The sequence below is a fragment of the Drosophila virilis genome, chromosome X (genome assembly GCF_030788295.1).
Source record: "Drosophila virilis strain 15010-1051.87 chromosome X, Dvir_AGI_RSII-ME, whole genome shotgun sequence".
Taxonomy (NCBI): domain Eukaryota; kingdom Metazoa; phylum Arthropoda; class Insecta; order Diptera; family Drosophilidae; genus Drosophila; species Drosophila virilis.
Window position 1 is genome coordinate 20947121 of NC_091543.1, and position 21883 is coordinate 20969003.

Below are 21883 nucleotides of genomic sequence, written 5' to 3' on the forward strand. Positions count from 1 at the left end.
ATACATGTTCAAGTTTAACATTTTTTATATCTTATGCAAAGCATTTTACGTATTTTGAAATAGTTGTTCAGTTTAATGCAAATGTATCAGTTAGATCACGCGCGGGATATAAAATAATTTGACTTTTACAGAAATGCAAAAACGCTTTTTATTTCGATAGACTTACCTTTTCCCAAAGCCAATACATATTTTTATATTGTTTTATGGTAGCTGGGTTGTTTTCTCAGTGTAGAGTTGACTGCGCATTTTTTTAATTTAGATCGTACATGAATTGAAAGCAACAAGTTAAGAGCTCCAAAATGATAAATTAGGATTTTGTATAAATGCAATAAGAACAACTCTGTAAGCTGTTAGCCGCATTAATCGGTATATCGATAACCGAATATCGGTCCGGTTTACTGGCAACAACTGCAGGCAGTTCGCCGCTATTCGTATTTGTAGGCCAAACCTCCGATTGTGATGCAATTGTTGTTTTAGACGAGAAAGTGAAAGTCTTTGAAAGCATTACTCTCTATTGACAAACATATTAACTTGGTTGCTATCAAAACAACTTCACGCACTCCTCAGTGGAGAACTGACGCTAACGGAGCTGGAGCTGCTGCTGCTAGTGCTGCTGCTGCTGTTAGTGTAAGGCGTTCCAAAAGGTCAACGACAAGAAGAACAACAGCAACAAACACGGAAAACAACACGCGATCCAACGAGGTCCCATGTGCACGCGACTTAAAAGTTGCGCGCGTAACTGGGCCAGGCCAGTTTAACCTAAAAGCACGCACAATCCCAAAGTATTCCAGAGTGAACTGAGGCATGAATCGCCTCACGCCCACAGGATGGAGCATACTACCGTTTCGGGTCTCCACCACAACAAAAGTGAGTTGACTCTTCTGTGTTAAGTGTTATCAGTCAATAGTGGCATCGCTTTCAATTCCACGTGCAGGTTGTGCTCTTCTCGCTGACAGCTGGCGTTGCGTTGATGAGCGTCCTGTCGCGGTTTTTGCGGCGCCGGAAGCCGCCGCGTCCGATCCGACGCCCACGCAAGTACACTGGTCGGCGTACTCGGAACAGCATGCGAAGTCCCAACGATCTGACTTCAGTGGCCGGCTCAAAGGCATCAGCGCGGTCGGGCAGCCCCGTCGGCTCAACAGTCGCCTACTCGGATCGACTGTCACTGGCATCGGGCTCCATTGGCGCGGGCGCACAGAATCAGACCACGGTGGGCGGCATTGGCGCTGGCGTGGTACCACTGCTGACGGCCCAGCAGCTGGGAGTGATGGGCATGGAGGCGCTGGATACAGTAATCAACTTTTGGGAGGATGCGCTGGCAGCACACTATTCGCCCGGCGGCGTGCCTGCCTCGCTGACAACGGCCGAGGACTCGGAGTTCTGTCGCGAGATACAGAATTTGCTGGAAATGTCGTATACGCTGCAGGAGCAGAGCGAACTCCTTTTCCTTGATCAGCGCTCGGTGCTGTTTCGCGAGGAACATTCCATAGACGAGGCCGAGGAGGATGGAGGAGCTGCCGCCGGGGACGGTGATGATGATCGACACTCGCGCAAATCTGGCAGCGTGCTAAGCCGCGCCGGCTCCGATCCCAATTTCGATTCCGCAGAGAGCTTCGCCTCGGCCCTGGACCAAGTGGCCGATCTTCGCGAGTTTGACGGCTTCATTGAGACGGCGTATGAAGAGTATCCGTTGTTTCAGAGTGCGCTCAAACATCACGATGAATACACAGTGCCATGCCGGACGATACGCGCCGAATTAATGCATTGCAGCAGCGATACCGAATACTTGGCTAAGCTCCATTGCGTCCGACTCGCCTTTCAATATCTATTCAAGGATGCAGCCGTGGGCCAATGGATCTGCGATGCGGGCAGGCAAATACTGACAGATCTGCTGTGCCTGGGCGATAAGGACACCAAAGAGTTCCTCGTTGGCTACGAGGATATGGTCAACTTTCTGCATGAGCCCAGCAACTGGCCGTGCATTCAAATGGAACTGGAACAGCGAAACGTCAAGGCGATGACATTCTACGATATTTGCCTTGACTTTATCATACTGGACTCGTTTCGGGATTTGGATGCGCCACCAGCCAGTGTCACAGCTGTTGTACAAAATCGTTGGCTTTCTAATGGCTTCAAGGAAACGGTATGAAAAATCTGAAAGAAAAAAAATGGAATGAAATGTCACTTTGAATTAATACTGCTAACACTTAACAGCAGATTAACAGTAGTGAACATCAATAGGAGTGAGTTTTTAACACTGGCATTAACACTGAAAAACAGAAGAAGAAGCTTTACAATTGAATCTCGTAATTGTAATTGCCGTAATTGATCTGCTTAGCTACACAAAATGGAAAATTTATACATTTGACCTAACATTAGACAAGGCATGTCAAATGCGGTGCAATAAAAACACAACTCGTAGAGGCAACAAGAGAAAACTTTTGAACACCTCAATGCATAAGCATTTGTATTAAGTAAACAACGGCTCGAACTAAAGCCAAAGTGCATTGTCGTGAAGATAAGCAGAGTGCATTAAGCTTCACAGCGTTGCCACCTATCATAACAGAGTCTTCCTGCGTTTTGCATACACTCAATTGGTAAACGCAATATTTATATACAAAAAATTCTTTTTCTTCCTTCTAGGCGCTTACGACGGCTGTTTGGTCGGTGCTGAAAGCAAAGAAGCGTATGCTCAAATTTCAAAATGGATTTATGGCACACTTCTATGTCATATCGGAGCAGATATCGCCGCTGATGGCTTGGGGCTTTTTCGGACCCAACGAGAATCTGCGCGATATATGCCACTATTTTCGGGAGCAATTGCTTGCATTTTTGGCCGACATCTACAGCTTCCAGAAAAGTCGCTTCACCACCATCGAGGAGTTCTCGGAGGACGTGCTGAAGCACATGCAGACGCGCGTCAACAACATTGGCGTCAAGTTCAGTCAGTAGAAAGAGGACCAGAGAGGGAGAGAGAGAGGGGCAGAGAACGAGCATACGAGAGATATTCATGCAGGATGTTGATGAAATTGGGGACCCGGCCAAAGCTTCTGTTTATGTTTTGATGGCAATCAAATTTGAACTACTTTATGCCACATACGTGCATACGTTGACTAATTTTAAAGCCATTCACACGCACCCATACAGACATACACACACACACACACACACACACACACACACACACACACACACACACACACATGCACATTTATGATTAAGAATCGCATTAAAGTCGCCAAAAACATTTGTAAAATAAAACTGTTTACTGCCAGCAAAGCAAACCAGCTGCTGGCTAGTTGGCTCTGCCTCTTCTCCGACAATGGGGCATCTCCGATTGCAACAGCAGGTGGAGTGTATCCTCTTGCTTGGCGCGGCCAGTCGTTGCTGTCAACTCGTCGCTGCAAGATGTGCAAGGGTCTGGGCTTCAGCACCGGATTTGTGGCGCTCTGCGCATTCGTGAGTGAGACAGCTGCCAGTTGGAAGTACCCATATATATTTGTTCCAATGATAATGATGCATCGTTTTGCTGCAGATCTGCTGCTTTGGTGCGCTGCATATGCTCAACAAGATCGTGCACATCAACGAGGAGGTGGCACTGCGCACAGAGTACAAACTGCCGCCAGATGAGAGCGATCGCTGTCAGCGGACATTCATTGTGGACGGTGCAGGTAATGCGCACATCACCTGGCTGGAGCTGTTCTACATGAAATGGACGCTAGTGCTAACTATTTTCTATACATTCATTGTCATGGTGCTCATACGAGCTCAATACTTGAGTCACTTTGATATTAATTTCATTACCTCCAATGCGGTAAGCATCTCATTACGCTTACACTTGAAATCTATGCCCCATTACATTTTCGCCTCCACTCAGATGATGCTCGTTGGCGGCGTCCTCTCTGTGGTCCTGTTCATTGCCACTGTCATACTGCACGAGCGTATGCCCTTCATGGAGGTCTGGTGCAATGAGTTTATCGTTGGATTCATGTACTTCATAGCCATCAATATATGCGTGGCTGTCGTCTTTTTCCTCATCCACTCCTGTCAATATTATTTTCAATTGGAGGAGCGCGGCTTTTGAGGAAGAAGCTCTTTTCTATAACTGAGATTGAATGGGTTGAAAATGTTTCGAATTTAATATAAGGTAAATGACACTATTTTCAAGGCAAACTTATTCGCGCGAAATTAATCTGTAAATGTTCACAAATTAATTTATAAACATTTTTTATCATGCTCTATGAACATAATTGTTTTTGTTTTAGTTTCAGAATCGGTACGGCTTGATAATAAAGTAGTCCGATCTGATACACAGATATTACAGATATATAGGAAAAAGTTGTTCTCATAGGAATCCACTCAATTTGCTAATCTTCCTCAAACAGCAGAATCCGCCAAAAGAGTCTGGCGAGAATGTCCAATGCTTTAGTTAGTTTAGCGAAAATCGTAAATTAATCGCGTGCTTCTCCTTTTGGCAATGCCTGCACAAAAGTAGACACATTTTGTATAAAAAAAAACATATAGACACGTTTATTCGAATACAATATATGCTGTTTGGTATAAAAGACAGACAGTGAGATGAAAGTAAAAATAAAGAATAAAATGAGAATGTAACACAAAAAAATATGCAATAATAAAATTAATATATATATGTATATATATATATATATATGGATGTGGGTAATTAGGTAGTACGAGTGTGTAACACAATTTATTTAACAGTACAACAAAGAGACTCCTCTGTATGGCTTGTGCGGTAATTGACTATAGCTGTAGCTATATCCGATTCTGATTCTGATTCTGATGATCTGTTTGTGTTAGATTTCGATGCTCGTTTGCAAAATGCCAGCGATTGTGTCGCTTAAATGCCGCGATATGAGCGATGTGCCAGGAATGCGCTTATGAAGTAGAGCACCGTATTGACCAGGCCCAGGATTGGGGCCGCCATATAGGAATCATTCCTGCCATCGCGCAGCTTAATTAGCAGACAGACGGACGAGGCGAGCAGCAGTATGGCCGCAACACTATGATAGATCAGCTCCTGTAAATTCAAAAAATTTGTCAACATTTAGTTTTCGATTTCAGGTTCGGGCTTCAATTCAGCAGTCAAGCTAAGCACTTACATAGATTGTCTTGGCGATGAGCCCGCCCGTGCTCAGCGATGTGAGGCACGCAAGGAATAAACAAAATGTCCCTATCATAAATGTTGTGGCCATCAGGAAGTGGAACAAGTCCTGCTCTCCACGATAGTAGGGGCTGTCATGGAAGCGGATCGCCATCAGGGTCACCACAGCAATGCCGATGAGCTAGAAATGCCATTAACAAATGAAAAGGGTTCTTTAGCTGGGCCCAAGTGCAACTATCGTGAGACGTCACTTACCAGCTGGAAGAGCTTGAGTATACCCGGAAAGGTCTTGATGTAGCCCGTGTTGAGCACAATGTAGGAGGTGTTGGTGGTGCTGGTGGTGGTGCGTGTTATGGTCACGGAGTGCGACATCTTGGCGGCTACTAAGACGGTGGCTGGTTAAAGGTGGGTTGGTTGGGTCTAAAAATACAGTGGAGCGAGAAGAAAAACTATGACAATCAGACAAACGCACGATAATTAAGCACATGCATCAAATAAAATGAATAATAAAAATATATATAAAATCGTATTTCTCTACTCAAGATAATCCCTTTTACTGTCCACGAATAACGAAAACCATAATAATATTATTTTTAAATGATAATGTAAGAAGATTTACAGCTTCATATAGAAATGGAAAATCGGTTTCACCTTATAAGAAAGAGGCATATTGATTAATCCAAAAGTTTTTCGACAATTAAAAACAAATTCCATATTTTATATTTTTATATTTCGAGTATTGCAATTTTGAAACAAGTTTTTTACTAACTATAGATGTCAATTTTCTTTTCATGAAAATGAATTTCATTATTCCAAAACCTGTTCAGACAACTAAAAAAAAAATGATTGCATATAACAACATTTGATGAGATATCAAGATTTTATCAATTTTTTTTTTTACTTGATTGATATTTTAAACAAATTTTGCCTGTTTTCATATTGAAGGAATAATTATAATGTGAGAGCTTTCATAAGTGAAAAATATAATATATTTAGAAAATATGACTGCTCTTTGCTGCTAATTTTAAAAAATACCAGTTGGTTTCGTAACTAGATTTAAATACAAATATAAGGAAATATAATGAAATCTATTTAAATTTAGAGTATACAGTTTATTAAAGCTTTAATAAAGCTTTAATATCGTGTACCTCTTATAAAATCTGACTGGATCCACTTAAACCAATCGAAAATTTAAAAAAAAAATATATCATAATTGAATAATTGTTGATATTTTTGTAATCTGAATCCCAGACGAATTTCAATTGAACACTGCAAGTGCATATTTGCACAGTTGTTACACATCGTATGCCCTAGCCACGCCCATGCCCACACTGTTGTATTTTTGGCCATATAATTTGTTATTATTTTTTTCTAAAATTAAACATTTTCAATGCCGGCCTCGCTGAGCGCCAAATGTTATTGAAACAACGCAGGAGAAGCTAGATATTCGATTTACTGTCATACCGATCACTCTCTCTCTCTCTTTCTCTCTCTTGCCTTCTTCCTCTCTGACTGTAGAGAACACATCCATCCACAGACGTGTATGTATACAATACACATACAGGTCTGTATTTTAGATTGTGTTTGTCGTCTATAGCCGTACCGTGACGTCATGAGCTTTATGGCTGCTGCCTTTTGTGTTTCAGCAAAATATTTCGATGGAAACATGAATTTTCTGTTCATATATATACACATATATATATTTATATTTATATATATATATATAAATTTGTATGTATGTATATTCATAGGTTCATGTGTGGTTTATACATGCATGTGTCGATAAATTTTCGAAATGGGGGCGCGCGTTAAGGCGTGTGTGTGTGTGTGTGTTTGTGTGTGTGTGTGCGTTTTGGGCAAGTGTTGAGCGAGTGGAAGCAATAGGCGATTTCTTAAAGATCGACAAAATTATATGTATGTATACGTTTGCATATAGTATGAGTGCATACTTAGTTTGAAGAAGTGACATTGGCTTATCTGTACTCGATTCATACAGCTTTCCAGCAATTACAATTCTCATGGCTAATGGAGGCTATTTATGAAGAATCTGGCGCATTTCTTAACTCAACTGCAGGCTACTGAGTTGCTGCCTCATCTGCCACAAGGTCTCAATAGAGGGAAGCCATTAGTCAGACGCGCCTAGCCAAAATAATGACGCCATCCCAGCCAGAAAACTTCATTCATTCATTGCGATGACGTAACGACTTACAAACAATACGATTTGGAATTTCGAATTTCGGTTGCGATTCGAGCCCTACCCTCATTCGATTGGCAACGACAACAAGAAAAACAACAACAACGACAACAATCAAAACAAACCGAGCCACATTTTATGTTGATTAGTGAGCGGATTTCCGCTGTGCTCTCGCGGGTTGTCTTAAAAATGTGCTTTTAGTCTTTGGTTAACAACAATAACAATAACCAATAACAACAAAAAATGGGCAACAGGCGCCGGTTTTTTTTTTTTTTTTTTTTTTTTTTTTGAAAATGATATCATTTTTGAGCTATGTATGTAGGTACGTCTGAACGTGTGTGTGCCTTGAATAGTAACAAGCAATATCAAGCGAAGCTTTTGAACAAAAACCTTTAACAAATTGACAATTCTCCTGTGTATACAAATTGATTTTTGTTGCTAAATGAAAAACAATGAAACAACAAAATCAAATTGCGACAGTAAAACCTTTGTTATCAGAAACAAGCAAAAGAAAGTGAAGAAGACGATAACAGCATTTGCTGGTTGCATTTTGTGGCTGTTGTGTTTTTACTGCTGCTGCACGTTATGCGATTGGCACGCAATGAGATCATCGCTAGAAGGTCTGTTTTATTATTGACCCAATCAGTGAACCCAACCAACTCCTTGTAAAATTGATGTCATGCTTTTTATATAGTGCCACGCCCTGGAACTTGGCACTTGCCAATTTGTGTTTTAAAAATTCAGTTATTTTTCTACGCGCACACAAATTGAAAAAAAAAAAAAGAAAGAAGAAATATCGAGCTAAACGTGAACTTTTTGAATATTTAAAATGTACACACACACACACATCGGTGTCTGCGTGTGTGTGTGTGCTTGAATGAGCATAAAATTATATGCGATCGCTTGGTTCTTACTTTTTGGATACACGAATTGAATTCGCCGACTCTGGTCACACACTTGTGTTTTGTATTGAAAATTCGTTTTGGGCAATGCGTTTGATATTTCGAGCTGTTGCTTATGCGTCTTGACGCGCGTACGTTAAAAACGAAACTGAAACTACAAAAGTATTTTCAATTTCGTTTACGCCTTTTGCTTCTGCCAGCTGGCTGGCTGGCTGGCTGGCTGGCCGGCTGGCCGCTCCGAAGGCAGCGGCGTCAACGCAGCGCCACTATACAAAAACAAGAAGCAAACAAATCAGTAATATATCACAACAAGTTGTTGCTGCTGCTGTTGTTCTACAGTGGCAACGCTTTGCGTTGCGACTCACTCAGCCATTCAGCGAAACGATAACAACAATGACGTCATGATGTCACAACGACAACATCAATAGCAAAAATACAAAAAAAACATCAATGTCGCGCGCTTTTATTGTTATTGTTAGTGCATTTGGCCTCAACACACCCCCCAGCACGCACTTACCACTGTAACGGTTAGTTGCTCTTTGCGTTACAATTAATTTAATGAGAAAGCGCGAGAGCAGCCGCTTCTGCTTCTTCACTGTGCTATCATTTCTTGTGACTCAACTGTCAGAGAAAGAGAGTGTGAATGTGGGGGGAGCCTAGGCAAATGGGGTGACTATGAGTAATGCAATAACTAAATATGTATGTGTGCGTGTCTGTGTCTGTGTGTGGGCACTGTTTGGATTAACTGCGCTGCTGCCGTCTCAAGGAGAACGCGAATATATGTACACGTACGTATATTAAAACAAAAGTGTTCTAATCGAGAGTGGTCGGCTGGCAGATACCCTGTAAAACGCTGGTGCTTGGCAATATGATAAACAGTTTCTATATTTATCCCACGTTCTTCATTTAATATTTATGAATTGCTTCAGTATATATATATATATGTATATATATACTTCAATTGGAGTTTCTTTGCCTAATCGATTTTGAAATCAGTCGGAAAAAGCTATTAAAAGTGAACTTATTTTGAAAATAGCCCGCCTGATAGAAGTGAAGACCATTGTTTACTGATGTTTGTTTTTGATAATCAGATGTAAACATGATCTGGACATTGTATACGATAATGTATATACATTAATTACAAAATTCAGGTCTGCAGCTACTCTAATCAATGATACATACTCAACATACAATTAAACAGGGTATTTGGAATTGGTTGCATATTTGTAGTTATCAATGCGATTCATCGTTATCAAGTACACTCAGCTATTCGGTCATTCATATTGCCTTCGGCTTTCATTATTTAATATGCAAATTATGAGCTGGGCGTAGTAAGCATTTGAATAATGCCAACAACAAACGGATTGTATTCATCTTCCAAAATAGCACAACAAAGCTTTTGTGCGTTGCATACTTCAAGGCGCGCACGTTTTCGCCACCTGCTTTCTGATGTACCCCACCCATTTATTCGAACAGACTTTCACTTTGAATTAGTATGCCAGTTTTTTGCATAAATAGGTTTACCCACAGAAATCCCTTATTGAATATATATTCTCCAAAGGGTACTCGAAGCTTATGCTGGCCATATATAAAACAGTATGTATGCGGGAGCTATAATTAGAATTGATAATCGTGAGGCTAATTGACGAGACAGCTCTAAGATCTAGAAAATGTATTCGATAGCCCTTGACCCATCGATCTAGCGTAAAGCATGTGTAAGACTAATTGCTATATTTATAGCTACTCGAAAATCTCCGAGGATTTGAAAATCTACCCATTGCCGATACACGGATAACATAAAATTATAATTCCATTTGCCTATATATATGTATATGTTATATATTTCAAGAAAAACGAATGTTTTTCAAGCACAGTTTTGAAAGTTTGGAGACAACACAAGGATTTTTTCGGAGATAATGCCCAATGGCTTTAGAGGTTTAAATAAGGGAGAAGATGAGTAAAAAATAACTTGAAAAACAAACAAGAATAAAGTACAAGAAGCCAATTTTCAACGGAACATACGTTTCTCAGCTAGCTGTAAGCTTTAAGAGACGGATCAAGAAAGGGGTCCTGCTATCAGGATATACCTGTAGGGGTATAAATATGTTAATTAGATCGATTATAAAAAGATAGCAGTTCCAATTCTCATTAATTTATTTTCATTTATTCTTGCTTTTTGGGTGTATGAAACATGAATGTATGAGTGATTGTTTGTTTAAGGACATGCTGAGCCGCATCTCAATATTGATTGGAATTTGGCAAGCTAGGTGTCATTGTGTGTGTGTGCATGTGTGTGTGTGTGTGATGATGGCTGATAAATGCATTTGCTTATTACAATATAATTCAAATCCTGTGATCAGTACAATTTATAATTTATGTTTTCGTGCTTGCTGCTTGTGTTTTCTCATCTTCAGCATTGGGTTAGAATTAAGGCTAATCTTTGAATGTGTATGCTTGTATGTGTATGTGTATGTGTATATATGTGTGTGTGTGTGCATTTATATTAGCTTTGTTTTTTTTTTTTCATTTTTTTACTTTCGTTTTTTCTCTTATCGAGCTTTAGTTCAACTAGATATCATCGATAAATTTATATATGTTAATAAGGAAACATTTCTTTTTTTTGCTTGCATTCTTTGTTATGGCAAAGATACGTTACGAATTTTATGCAGCAGCAACTCTTAAGAACCTTAACTTTATAATAAGAGTTAAGGAGAGATAATCTATTCTTCTTCTCCTTTCTTATCTTTTGTGTTGTTTTCTCGCTCTAAATCATGTGTATGTGTTTCTTTTTCTTGTTTTTTTTTTTTTTTGTTTTTTTTTTTTGGTAATTTTGTTTGCATTAATTATGTTGCTGCTGAGGCTGTTGGCTGTTTCCAGCTAATTTAATCGAGTCCGTCATCTACAAAGTCCGAGGACTCCTTTTTGGCCTTTGGCTCATTGGTGTTGGAGGGCTTGCCCTCCGTATCGCAGAAGGGGGCGTCATCGCTGTCAGCTTCGCCAGCGGTTGGATCGCCAACTGGGAAGCCGCCCGGGAAGAAGTTCTTGACCAAATTGAAGATCTTCGGGTTCGAAACGTATTTGGAAATGTTAGCCGGATTGGCTAGTATATCTTGCATGGCAGCCGCCACTTCGGGATCTTTCATTTTCGACATTAAATCGCCCATATCGAAGCCTGCGGGCATGCCGCCGCCAGCACCTGGGAAAGCGCCAGCGCCTGGAAAACCGCCTGCACCTGGAAAGCCAGCAGCACCTGGAAAGCCACCAGCACCTGGAAAGCTACCAGCTCCCGGAAAGCCACCCGCAGAGCTTTGTTTAGCCTGCTCTTTGCGAGCTTTGCGCTGTGCACGTTGACGATCTTTGATTTTGCGCTCAGCCTGCTTGCGCTCCTGCTTAATGCGATGCTGTTCAATCTTCTTGGCATTGGGAGTCACTTCACGCAGCCATTCGTCGGCCTCCTCGTCAAAATCAAGCTTGCACGCCTGACGCAAATCTTTGGCTGCCTCCTCAAACTTGCCTAGCAGACGATTAGCGCGTCCACGGAACTTGTACGCCGCAGCCGAGTCACAGTTTAGCTCCAAGGCCTTGTCACAGTCGCGTATGCATGCATTTGGCTTTTTTAACTTGAGGAAGGCTTGGCCGCGCTTGGCATAGAATAGTGCATTCCCCGGGTTCAGCTCAATGGCTTTAGTATAGAAGCTGATGGCTTCTTCGAATTTCTGTTCGCTGTATGCGGCGGCTGCCTGGCCGCGCAGTTCGCTAGCCTGATCCATTTCCTCCTCAGTGGGTTCTTTGTTTGAATCGCCCATCGGCTGAGCCGGTTCGTTGTCGGCTTCAATTACGCCTGCGAACCGAAATTGAGGTTGGGAGGTTCACACATATGAGCACGTGATTTTTTTTTATAGTTTGCATTCGTTTTTAATTTACCTTCCATATCCAATTCCACATCAGATTCTGGCTCCGAAGCGCTTGCAGCCTCATCGCTTTTATCCGAATCATCTGCATCGGCTCCGGCTGCCGTTTCGGTTGGCTTTGCCTTGGCCCCGGCATCACCGCCAAAGGGACATTTACTACTGCACCCAGAGCAAACAAGTATGCATATACATATATGAAAATGTCGTGCACCTTAAGGGAGCGGCCAACACACACTTACCCAGTTTCCGGCATCTTGAAGCTTCCCTCGGGCACCTTACCACCAAACTTTTCAACAAAATCCTTGACAAATTGCAATTGGGGCATGTTCAACACCGTGGGATTTGTATTGACAAAATCAATGAAGCCTTTCAGCTTGAGCAAATCTTCGTGTTGCATTGGCGCGGCCATTTTTCAAAAATTTCGTTAAAGTTCTCGTATGTTCTGTCTATACTATTACAAATATATATGTAAAATGCGTCTCGCACAAAATGCTGAAATAAAATTTTCTCCGGTTTGTCAGTGTGACCGATTTTCACAGATAGCGGTTTGACAAATAACTACATGTTATCGAGTATATTTATGAACACATAACCTACATGAAGCATCGATACTTGTTAACAGCCCTGTTAAGATATGTACGTCAGACTAGCGGCGGTGACTTATCATCGATTTTTGTACTTGCTATCGGAAAAGAAATCGCTTACTTTTAAATGCATTTATATATGCTTTGAACCACAAAACCAAATAAATTCAAGTCCAAATGAAAGCCCGAATGTTGTTCATTCAAAAGGCCTATCGAGCTAGTAGCTCCAACGAGAACCGAAACAGTGTTAAATAATGTTATATAGTATTGAGCGGGAACAAATAAATTCAAAATATTTATATATGTAATAGAAATAAAGTAATAAGTGCAATACTTGACATTTTACAAGTAAACAATATCTTTGATAAGAAAACTGCTGCTAAATAATATCTTTGCAGACCGAACTTTTTTTAATACTCATAATGCTTTGTTCGTATTTAAGAAGCACCTCTGCAACGGTATTCAACTGGATGCGCAGCTTCAAAGCATACGTACAAAAGCTGACTGATTTTTAACATATTCTAACAAGTTGGCATCTCTATGTTCCCATAGGTTAGCATTCCTTATAAGTTGGCAGCCCCTAACATAGCGGCACTTTTAAACATAGCATAGCATGGGATAATATTTAATTTATTGGAAATATATATAATTTAAACGATGTATATATATATAAATATCCAATTAATTTATATAGTATTATTTCAGAAATCGCAAATTGATAAGATTGTATTTGTCGATTAATTGTGTTTTTGCATCTATATACCCATAAAAATTAAGAAAAGCTTTATAATAGTTTTGCACAAATATTTGTTACAAGCAAAAAATGGCATTCATATATATTTTACAACCCAATCAACTCGGCTCCAAGAGTTGACCCAGTTGACTGATGAGATCAGGACGAGCGTTGGTGAGAATGGCGTCAATTCGGCCGGGGGGCAGTTTGATTCTGTCTTCGTTGACAAGCTGGTTTATGCAAAATCCTCGTTCGCACCGAATCTGAAGGGTGGCTTATATCAACTTCTTGATCGCAGACGGTATATGTCGCCCCGTAAGCAGTCGGGTTTCAATCGCCCACATCTATGACTATGATCTATGGATCTTCTAAAAGCATTTTATCAAATACCGATCGTAACAAGTGACATTCCAAAGACAGCGAAAGCTACAACTTTTGGAGTTGTTGCATTTTTTGAATTTGGGTCTGTAGAATGCGACGCAGACTTTCCAAAGATACTTTATAAATGGTATTTTTGGTGGCATTGGTTTTGAGCTCAATTTTAATTGCAGAGCACGAGCAGCATTTTCGCACCACGAAGACTGTAAATGTTATTAAATCAAGCTATGCAAACCAGCCCCCAATATCTCGACTCCCAATATCTCGACTCCCTAACTACGCTCGACTAAATAATGACCAATTTAGAGTTCCTAATAATGAACCTATGAGAAAAGTTGATTGCGGGAGGGCTTGCACGCGTGTGCAGAGTTTGAACGAAGCCATCATCGATTCCAGATGAGATGTCTTGGCAACTGGAGATGCAACATATTATGCGTTTAACTCTCTATCGAGACCACATATGACCTCTTTTCGGACCATCTGCCTCATTTGGCCACTCTCCGCACCAACCCTGTGCAGCAGCCCAAAAGAAAGAGTCTACTTCCAGGCTGAACTCAATAACGCAATCAACCTCAACAGGATGCTGAGCTCCCCTGAGAACATCGAGTAGCCCAAGTTGCTTCACATGCGATAGACCTGATTCAGACCGCGCCCCTGCCAGAGTCAATAATAATCATAAAGCTGACAAAGCAAAGATCGGTACAAAATTAACTTCTTTTTTGATAAGCTTGTTTGGTTTTTAACTGCTTTTACATAAGCCATATTTTATTGGGATCGCATCACTATATCATATAGCTCTATGGGAATAATCGGTCTAAAAGCGAAAGATATTTTTTTTAAGGTCAGCATTTAGGAGTTTCACTATTATCAAGTTTCACTATTCGTAAGGGTACAAAAATTCCGAATCTGTAATATTTCGTTTTGTTTTGATTTGGGTAGAGAAACTTCATCTCCTAGTCGGGAGCTGCCGAATAAAGCACTCTTGTTTCTAATCTGTGCCAATTGCTGGTGATTCGAAACTAGAATTTAATCGAAATTTCAAAATATGTTTCGCTGAAACTTATTTAATTCTAAATTTAGATATCAATTAATTACAATTTTATACATAATGTGAGCACGTCGACCAGCGGGTAGGCAAACGCCAAAAATGTCTATCCCTCACAGTTTTAAGGTTTCGATGGCCTCCCAAGTTATATATATTATTAGGTTAATCAATTAGCAAATAAATGATCACTTTTCAGCAGCGTAAGTTATTAAAGGGGATGAGTTTGCCGGCCTATCGAACTATATATGGAAGCTATATGTTATAGTGGTCCGATGTTGACAATATTTTGAATATATATGAGTATCATAGGGGAACTAATAAATACTAAGTTTGGTCATAATAATAATAATAATAATAATAATAATAATAATAATAATAATAATAATAATAATAATAATAATAATAATAATAATAATAATAATAATAATAATAATAATAATAATAATAATAATAATAATAATAATAATAATAATAATAATAATAATAATAATAATAATAATAATAATAATAATAATAATAATAATAATAATAATAATAATAATAATAATAATAATAATAATATAAATAATAATAATAATAATAATAATAATAATGAGAAAAAGTTTTTCATATTGGATGCTACTTTTCGACTAAATGCAGGTACGATGCTGCCAAGATTTATAACTTTATTATTTGTAAAATTAATTTGATAAACATTATAGAACCTATTTTTGGACCGATCGTTCCAATATAAGCTATATCAGTTATGCAAAGTTTCAGGCGAACATGGTTTATATCAACTCGGCTGCTGATGCTGATCTAGAATATAAGTATGTACTTTGTGGGCGTCGAAGATGTGTTCCGAAATGTGTTACGAGAATTCATGGCAAAATTATAATATCCCTTACAGTTGGATCAAAGGAACAAACGAATTGCAATGTCTAGTTCAAGCAATTATTCGTGCATCGTTTTTGTGCACCTTTTTTGCTTGTCTTTGCCGGCGTGTTTCACTTGATCTACAATTTTCATTTGTACACTTTTTATTTGGCAAAGGAAAAACAATTTTCACATCGCCTCGTGCATTGCCACCGTTTCGATTCAACAATAACATGAAAACAGCGCAGCGGGGCATTCGGTGCAAGATCAGAGAAACAGGCCACCGCGGGGCGCCTAACTGATTATCATTTCGACACCCAATTCTTGTGCAGCGGCTGCGTTTATTTTCAGTTTCCTTTTTTTTTTGTCCTTCTCATTTTTTTCCGAGATGTATTGGTTCTGGTTGGTCTTGGCCTGGATCTAATGATCAAGTGCACGCGACTTTTAATATTTTTGTCAAGTGATTTCCTGGAATGTGTTAGAAACTTCTCTTTTCGGCACTTTTTGGCGGCATAGTTGTAAATTATTGTTGTTGACATTTTTAGTGTAAAATGCGCATGCTCCGAATCTGAAACCGAACAGTGAGCAACCACAGCAGTTGTCTTATATCTTGTACGCGGTTTCTGTTACCTCGACCTCGCAAATTTATCCTAACCATAGCCACAAGGATCGAAGTAAAACATATACGAGTGTTCACTTCAGTTGAGCTCTTCTGAACAGCAGCTGAGAGAACTGGCACGAGTGGAGCAACATATTTAGTAACCATTTTAGCAGAAGTTTAAACACAAATGTAAAATACAAATAACTGTTTTTATAAACTATTAAGACTTAACCAACTGAAAGCTAGTCGGGGGGAGGCGACTAGGGGATACCCTGTACAATGGAACAATGCATGTTCATGTAGTATAAAGGGTTCGAAAAATCTTCCTGCCAAAATTACCTGTTTTCTATATGGGCTCAAGCTAAACATTTAAACAATTATATGATGTGTACTTAGTTTGTTAATCTCTAAATTTTGAAGCCTTTAGGTTGTAATGTAATAAAATAATATATGCACAGGCAACACCAATATTGACTTGCAGAGTGCAGCAACTTTGTAAATTTCCAAGCAATCGATAAAAATCGATATCGATATCCTGTTTTTTGGGCAATTTTGCTAAATAATAAGAGTTAGAGTCACGAAACATGATATGTTGCTTCTAAAATAGAATATGCCTGTCAAGTATCTTTCATTTTATACCTATCGCCACCTCTCCGCTACCACCCCAGAGCTATAAATCAAGTTAATAATCCAACTTTAATTGCCAACCAAGACAAAATTTAAATGCAATTGACTTTTTCAGTATAGATGCAGAAACACACATTCATGCGCGTCTGCTTCGCATTTCAACAGCATGGTTATTGCGACTTTTTTCTGTAATGCTATTAAAGTTCCTTTTTTATCATAAGTGCTTAATTCAAAATTTTGACCCAAATCGACAAAATTTTCAAAATTGAGGTTGGTGCGAAAATCGAAACTTTTTCGATGCCTTTTTTTTAATATCTCGGGTAATAGCTCCGCGCGGAGATATAATGTTCCAAAACGACATAGCTCCACGAGGAGATATGACGTTCCAAAACGAGACAGCTCCGCGCGGAGATATGACGTTCCAAAACGAAATAGCTCCGCGCGGAGATATGACGTTCCAAAACGACACAGCTCTACGCGGAGATATGACGTTCCAAAACGACATAGCTCCGCGCGGAGATATGACGTTCCAAAACGACATAGCTCCACGAGGAGATATGGCGTTCCAAAACGACATAGCTCCGCGCGGAGATAAGAAGTTCCGAAACGAGGAGATATGACATTCCAAAACGACACAGCTCCACGCTGAGATATGACGTTCCAAAACGACACAGCTCCACGCAGAGATAAGACGTTCCAAAACGGCATAGCTCCACGAGGAGATATGACGTTCCAAAACGACATAGCTCCACGAGGAGATATGACGTTCCGAAACGACATAGCTCCGCGCGGAGATAGGACGTTCCGAAACGAGGAGATATGACGTTCCAAAACGACATAGCTCCACGAGGAGATATGACGTTCCAAAACGACACAGCTCCGCGCGGAGATATGACGTTCCAAAACGACACAGCTCCACGCTGAGATATGACGTTCCAAAACGACATAGTTCCGCGCGGAATTATGACGTTCCAAAACGACATAGCTCCGCGCGGAGATATGACGTTCCAAAACGACATAGCTCCGCGCGGAGATAGGACGTTCCAAAACGACATAGCTCCACGAGGAGATATGACGTTCCAAAACGACATAACTCCACGAGGAGATATGACGTTCCAAAACGACATAGCTCCACGAGGAGATATGACGTTCCAAAACGACATAACTCCGCGCGGAGATATGACGATCCAGAACGACATAGCTCCGCGCGGAGATATGACGTTCAAAAACGACATAGCTCCGCGCGGAGATAGGACGTTCAAAAACGACATAGCTCCGCGCGGAGATAGGACGTTCCGAAACGACATAGCTCCGCGCGGAGATATGACGATCCAAAACGACATAGCTCCGCGCGGAGATATGACGTTCCAAAACGACATAGCTCCGCGCGGAGATATGACGTTCCAAAACGACATAGCTGCGCGCGGAGATATGACGTTCCAAAACGACATAGCTCGGACTGGAGATATGACGTTTCAAAACGACATAGCTCCGCGTGGAGCTATGACGTTCCAAAACGACATAGCTCCGCGTGGAGCCATGACGTTCAAAAACTACATAGCTCCACGAGGAGATATGACGTTCCAAAACCACATAGCTCCACGAGGAGATATGACGTTCCAAAACGACATAGCTCCACGAGGAGATATGACGTTCAAAAACGACATAGCTCCACGAGGAGATATGACGTTCCAAAACGACATAGCTCCACGAGGAGATATGACGTTCCAAAACGACATAGCTCCACGCGGAGATAGGACGTTCCGAAACGAGGAGATATGACGTACCAAAACGACACAGCGCCACGCTGAGATATGACGTTCCAAAACGACATAGCTCCGCGGGGAGATATGACGTTCCAAAACGACATAGCTCCGCGCGGAGATATGACGTTCCAAAACGACATAGCTCCGCGCGGAGATATGACGTTCCAAAACGACATAGCTCCGCGCGGAGATATGACGTTCAAAAACGACATAGCTCCGCGCGGAGATATGACGTACCAAAACGACATAGCTCCGCGCGGAGATATGACGATCCAAAACGACATAGCTCCGCGCGGAGATATGACGTTCCAAAAAGACATAGCTCCACGAGGGGATATGACGTTCCAAAACGACATAGCTCCACGAGGAGATATGACGTACCAAAACGACATAGCTCCGCGCGGAGATATAACGTTCCGAAACGATATAGCTCCGCGCGGAGATAGGACGTTCCGAAACGAGGAGATATGACGTTCCAAAGAGACATAGCTCCACGACTAGATATGACGTTCCAAAACGACATAGCTCCACGAGGAGATATGACGTTCCAAAACGACATAGCTCCACGAGGAGATATGACGTTCCAAAACGACATAGCTCCACGAGGAGATATGACGTTCCAAAACGACATAGCTCCATGCGGAGCTATAACGTTCAAAAACGACATAGCTCCATGCGGAGCTATAACGTTCAAAAACGACATAGCTCCACGAGGAGATATGACGTTCCAAAACGACATAGCTCCACGAGGAGATATGACGTTCCAAAACGATACAGTTCCACGCAGAGATATGACGTTCCAAAACGACATAGCTCCGCGCGGAGATATGACGTTCCAAAACGACACAGCTCCATGCGGAGCTATAACGTTCAAAAACGACATAGCTCCACGAGGAGATATGACGTTCCAAAACGACATAGCTCCACGAGGAGATATGACGTTCAAAAACGACATAGCTCCACGAGGAGATATGACGTTCCAAAACGACATAGCTCCACGAGGAGATATGACGTTCAAAAACGACATAGCTCCACGAGGAGATATGACGTTCAAAAACGACATAGCTCCACGAGGAGATATGACGTTCAAAAACGACATAGCTCCACGAGGAGATATGACGTTCAAAAACGACATAGCTCGGACAGGAGATATGACGTTCCAAAACGACATAGCTCCACGAGGAGATATGACGTTCAAAAACGACATAGCTCCACTAGGAGATATGACGTTCCAAAACGACATAGCTCCACGAGGAGATATGACGTTCCAAAACGACATAGCTCCGCGCGGAGATATGACGTTCCAAAACGACATAGCTCCACGCGGAGCTATGACGTTCAAAAACGACATAGCTCCACGAGGAGATATGACGTACCAAAACCACATAGCTCCACGAGGAGATATGACGTTCCAAAACGACATAGCTCCACGAGGAGATATGACGTTCCAAAACGACATAGCTCGGACAGGAGATATGACGTTCCAAAACGACATAGCTCTACGAGGAGATATGACGTTTCAAAACGACACAGCTCCACGCGGAGATATGACGTTCAAAAACGACATAGCTCCACGCGGAGCTATGACGTTCAAAAACGACATAGCTCCGCGCGGAGATATGACGTTCCAAAACGACATAGCTCCGCGCGGAGATATGACGTTCCAAAACGACATAGCTCCGCGCGGAGATATGACGTTCCAAAACGACATAGCTCGGACAGGAGATATGACGTTCCAAAACGACATAGCTCTACGAGGAGATATGACGTTTCAAAACGACACAGCTCCACGCGGAGATATGACGTTCAAAAACGACATAGCTCCACGCGGAGCTATGACGTTCAAAAACGACATAGCTCCACGAGGAGATATGACGTTCCAAAACGACATAGCTCCACGAGGAGATATGACGTTCAAAAACGACATAGCTCCGCGCGGAGATATGACGTTCCAAAACGACATAGCTCCGCGCGGAGATATGACGTTCAAAAACGACATAGCTCCGCGCGGAGATATGACGTTCCAAAACGACATAGCTCCGCGCGGAGATATAACGTTCCGAAACGATATAGCTCCGCGCGGAGATATGACGTTCAAAAACGACATAGCTCCACGCGGAGATATCACGTTCCAAAACGACATAGCTCCACGAGGAGATATGACGTTCCTAAACGACATAGCTCCACGAGAAGATATGACGTTCCAAAACGACATGGCTAGATCGACTCGGCTATTGATGCTGATCAAGATTATATATACTTTATGGGGTCGGAGATGCTTCCCTCTGCCTGTTACATACAGTTGGATTTTGCACAGATACAATATACCCTTATACCCATTTTTAATGGGTTCAGGGTATAAATATAAAATTGCCATGGATTTTTATTAGAATGTTTTTGACTAGAAAATCTTTGCCCTGATAATAAAGATCTTATCGTATCGATACTGCCTTATTCTACCAGTTATAAATGTATATGTATATACAAAACTGCATTGTTGATGGATTCAGTGACTTGCATAGGTAATTTGGATATCTTTGCAATGATGTGTATCCTGACTTTAGAGCTCAAAGGCAATTGCCGAAAAAACCACAAGATTTACCGTGTAATCTTGGAAAGTCTACAGCAGAGCGGGCAAAATATTTGCAGACAGTGAAAGGATTTAAATGTGAAATCCCATATATCCAATTTACAGAAAGCTGCATATCGGGCATTGCCTTTCAGTGGGAACGGTAACGGGTTAGGGATTTTATGCTGCCATATAATGAAATTTCAATTGAAGGTGACCATTTGTAGCCGAGTAGCATGTACTACCTGATCTATCTTTCTTTAGCTGTTACTGCTGATACACAGCCAAGAGGGGTGACGGCTGATGCAGAGCCTTGCTTGCGGATTACCTCAGATTCTTTAATCCTTTGACTTTTCCTGCTAAGCGATCATAAAACGTGGGTTATGCATTTATGGCCCCAGCTCCCACCCATCTCCAGTACCCTTCGCTTTTCCCGTTCGGAAACCTTTCCAACTTGGTTGGGTGCGGTTTAATCCGAGACCACCAAAGAGATCATGACGCACTTATTTAATCTGCTCAGTAGGGTGCAAATTGTTTCTTGAGCGAATAGTTGAGCATCACGCTGACTGCTTACTAAGTAGGTAAGCAGATAA

At 41.2% G+C, this 21883-nt stretch overlaps 4 protein-coding genes across 5 annotated transcripts; 2 read left to right on the forward strand and 2 right to left on the reverse strand.

Moving 5' to 3' along the window:
• The first annotated feature begins 377 nt into the window (after positions 1–377).
• Miga (mitoguardin) lies at positions 378–3204 on the forward strand. The gene is made up of 3 exons (XM_002055540.4): positions 378–867; positions 935–2143; positions 2644–3204. The coding sequence occupies exons 1-3, from the start codon at positions 805–807 to the stop codon at positions 2950–2952; spliced, it is 1581 nt and encodes a 526-aa protein (XP_002055576.1). The 5' UTR covers positions 378–804; the 3' UTR covers positions 2953–3204.
• A 9-nt stretch (positions 3205–3213) lies between these two features.
• Positions 3214–4719, forward strand: LOC6631728 (uncharacterized). The gene is made up of 3 exons (XM_002055539.4): positions 3214–3459; positions 3536–3814; positions 3878–4719. Exons 1-3 carry the CDS (start codon positions 3214–3216, stop codon positions 4082–4084), a joined length of 732 nt encoding a protein of 243 aa, XP_002055575.2. The 3' UTR covers positions 4085–4719.
• LOC6631727 (uncharacterized) lies at positions 4685–8389 on the reverse strand. The gene is made up of 4 exons (XM_002055538.4): positions 8234–8389; positions 5381–5545; positions 5124–5306; positions 4685–5041 (listed from the first exon to the last, which is right to left on the reverse strand). Exons 2-4 carry the CDS (start codon positions 5495–5497, stop codon positions 4862–4864), a joined length of 480 nt encoding a protein of 159 aa, XP_002055574.1. The 5' UTR covers positions 5498–5545; positions 8234–8389; the 3' UTR covers positions 4685–4861.
• Positions 8390–10357: 1968 nt separating this feature from the next.
• LOC6631726 (hsc70-interacting protein 1) lies at positions 10358–12690 on the reverse strand. 2 transcript variants are annotated; one of them, XM_015171211.3, is made up of 3 exons: positions 12372–12690; positions 12146–12288; positions 10358–12062 (listed from the first exon to the last, which is right to left on the reverse strand). In XM_015171211.3, the coding sequence occupies exons 1-3, from the start codon at positions 12539–12541 to the stop codon at positions 11104–11106; spliced, it is 1272 nt and encodes a 423-aa protein (XP_015026697.1). In that variant the 5' UTR covers positions 12542–12690; the 3' UTR covers positions 10358–11103. The 2 variants fall into 2 exon arrangements, with proteins under 2 accessions (XP_015026697.1, XP_002055573.1); XM_002055537.4 differs by having other exon boundaries at positions 12146–12291; positions 12372–12689.
• Positions 12691–21883: the final 9193 nt, after the last annotated feature.

Excerpts from the sequence above, each read along its gene's own strand:
- Miga (XM_002055540.4), top strand. The coding sequence starts at position 805 with ATGAATCGCCTCACGCCCACAGGATGGAGCATACTACCGTTTCGGGTC. Across the intron at positions 868-934 it reads GGGTCTCCACCACAACAAAA|GTTGTGCTCTTCTCGCTGAC; the intron begins GTGAGTTGACTC and ends TTCCACGTGCAG. Across the intron at positions 2,144-2,643 it reads CTAATGGCTTCAAGGAAACG|GCGCTTACGACGGCTGTTTG; the intron begins GTATGAAAAATC and ends TCTTCCTTCTAG.
- LOC6631728 (XM_002055539.4), top strand. The coding sequence starts at position 3,214 with ATGATTAAGAATCGCATTAAAGTCGCCAAAAACATTTGTAAAATAAAA. Across the intron at positions 3,460-3,535 it reads TTGTGGCGCTCTGCGCATTC|ATCTGCTGCTTTGGTGCGCT; the intron begins GTGAGTGAGACA and ends GTTTTGCTGCAG. Across the intron at positions 3,815-3,877 it reads ATTTCATTACCTCCAATGCG|ATGATGCTCGTTGGCGGCGT; the intron begins GTAAGCATCTCA and ends GCCTCCACTCAG.
- LOC6631727 (XM_002055538.4), bottom strand. The coding sequence starts at position 5,497 with ATGTCGCACTCCGTGACCATAACACGCACCACCACCAGCACCACCAAC. Across the intron at positions 5,307-5,380 it reads TACTCAAGCTCTTCCAGCTG|CTCATCGGCATTGCTGTGGT; the intron begins GTAAGTGACGTC and ends TGGCATTTCTAG. Across the intron at positions 5,042-5,123 it reads TCATCGCCAAGACAATCTAT|GAGCTGATCTATCATAGTGT; the intron begins GTAAGTGCTTAG and ends TTGAATTTACAG.
- LOC6631726 (XM_002055537.4), bottom strand. The coding sequence starts at position 12,541 with ATGGCCGCGCCAATGCAACACGAAGATTTGCTCAAGCTGAAAGGCTTC. Across the intron at positions 12,292-12,371 it reads TTCAAGATGCCGGAAACTGG|TAGTAAATGTCCCTTTGGCG; the intron begins GTAAGTGTGTGT and ends CTCTGGGTGCAG. Across the intron at positions 12,063-12,145 it reads TGTGGAATTGGATATGGAAG|GCGTAATTGAAGCCGACAAC; the intron begins GTAAATTAAAAA and ends TTCGGTTCGCAG.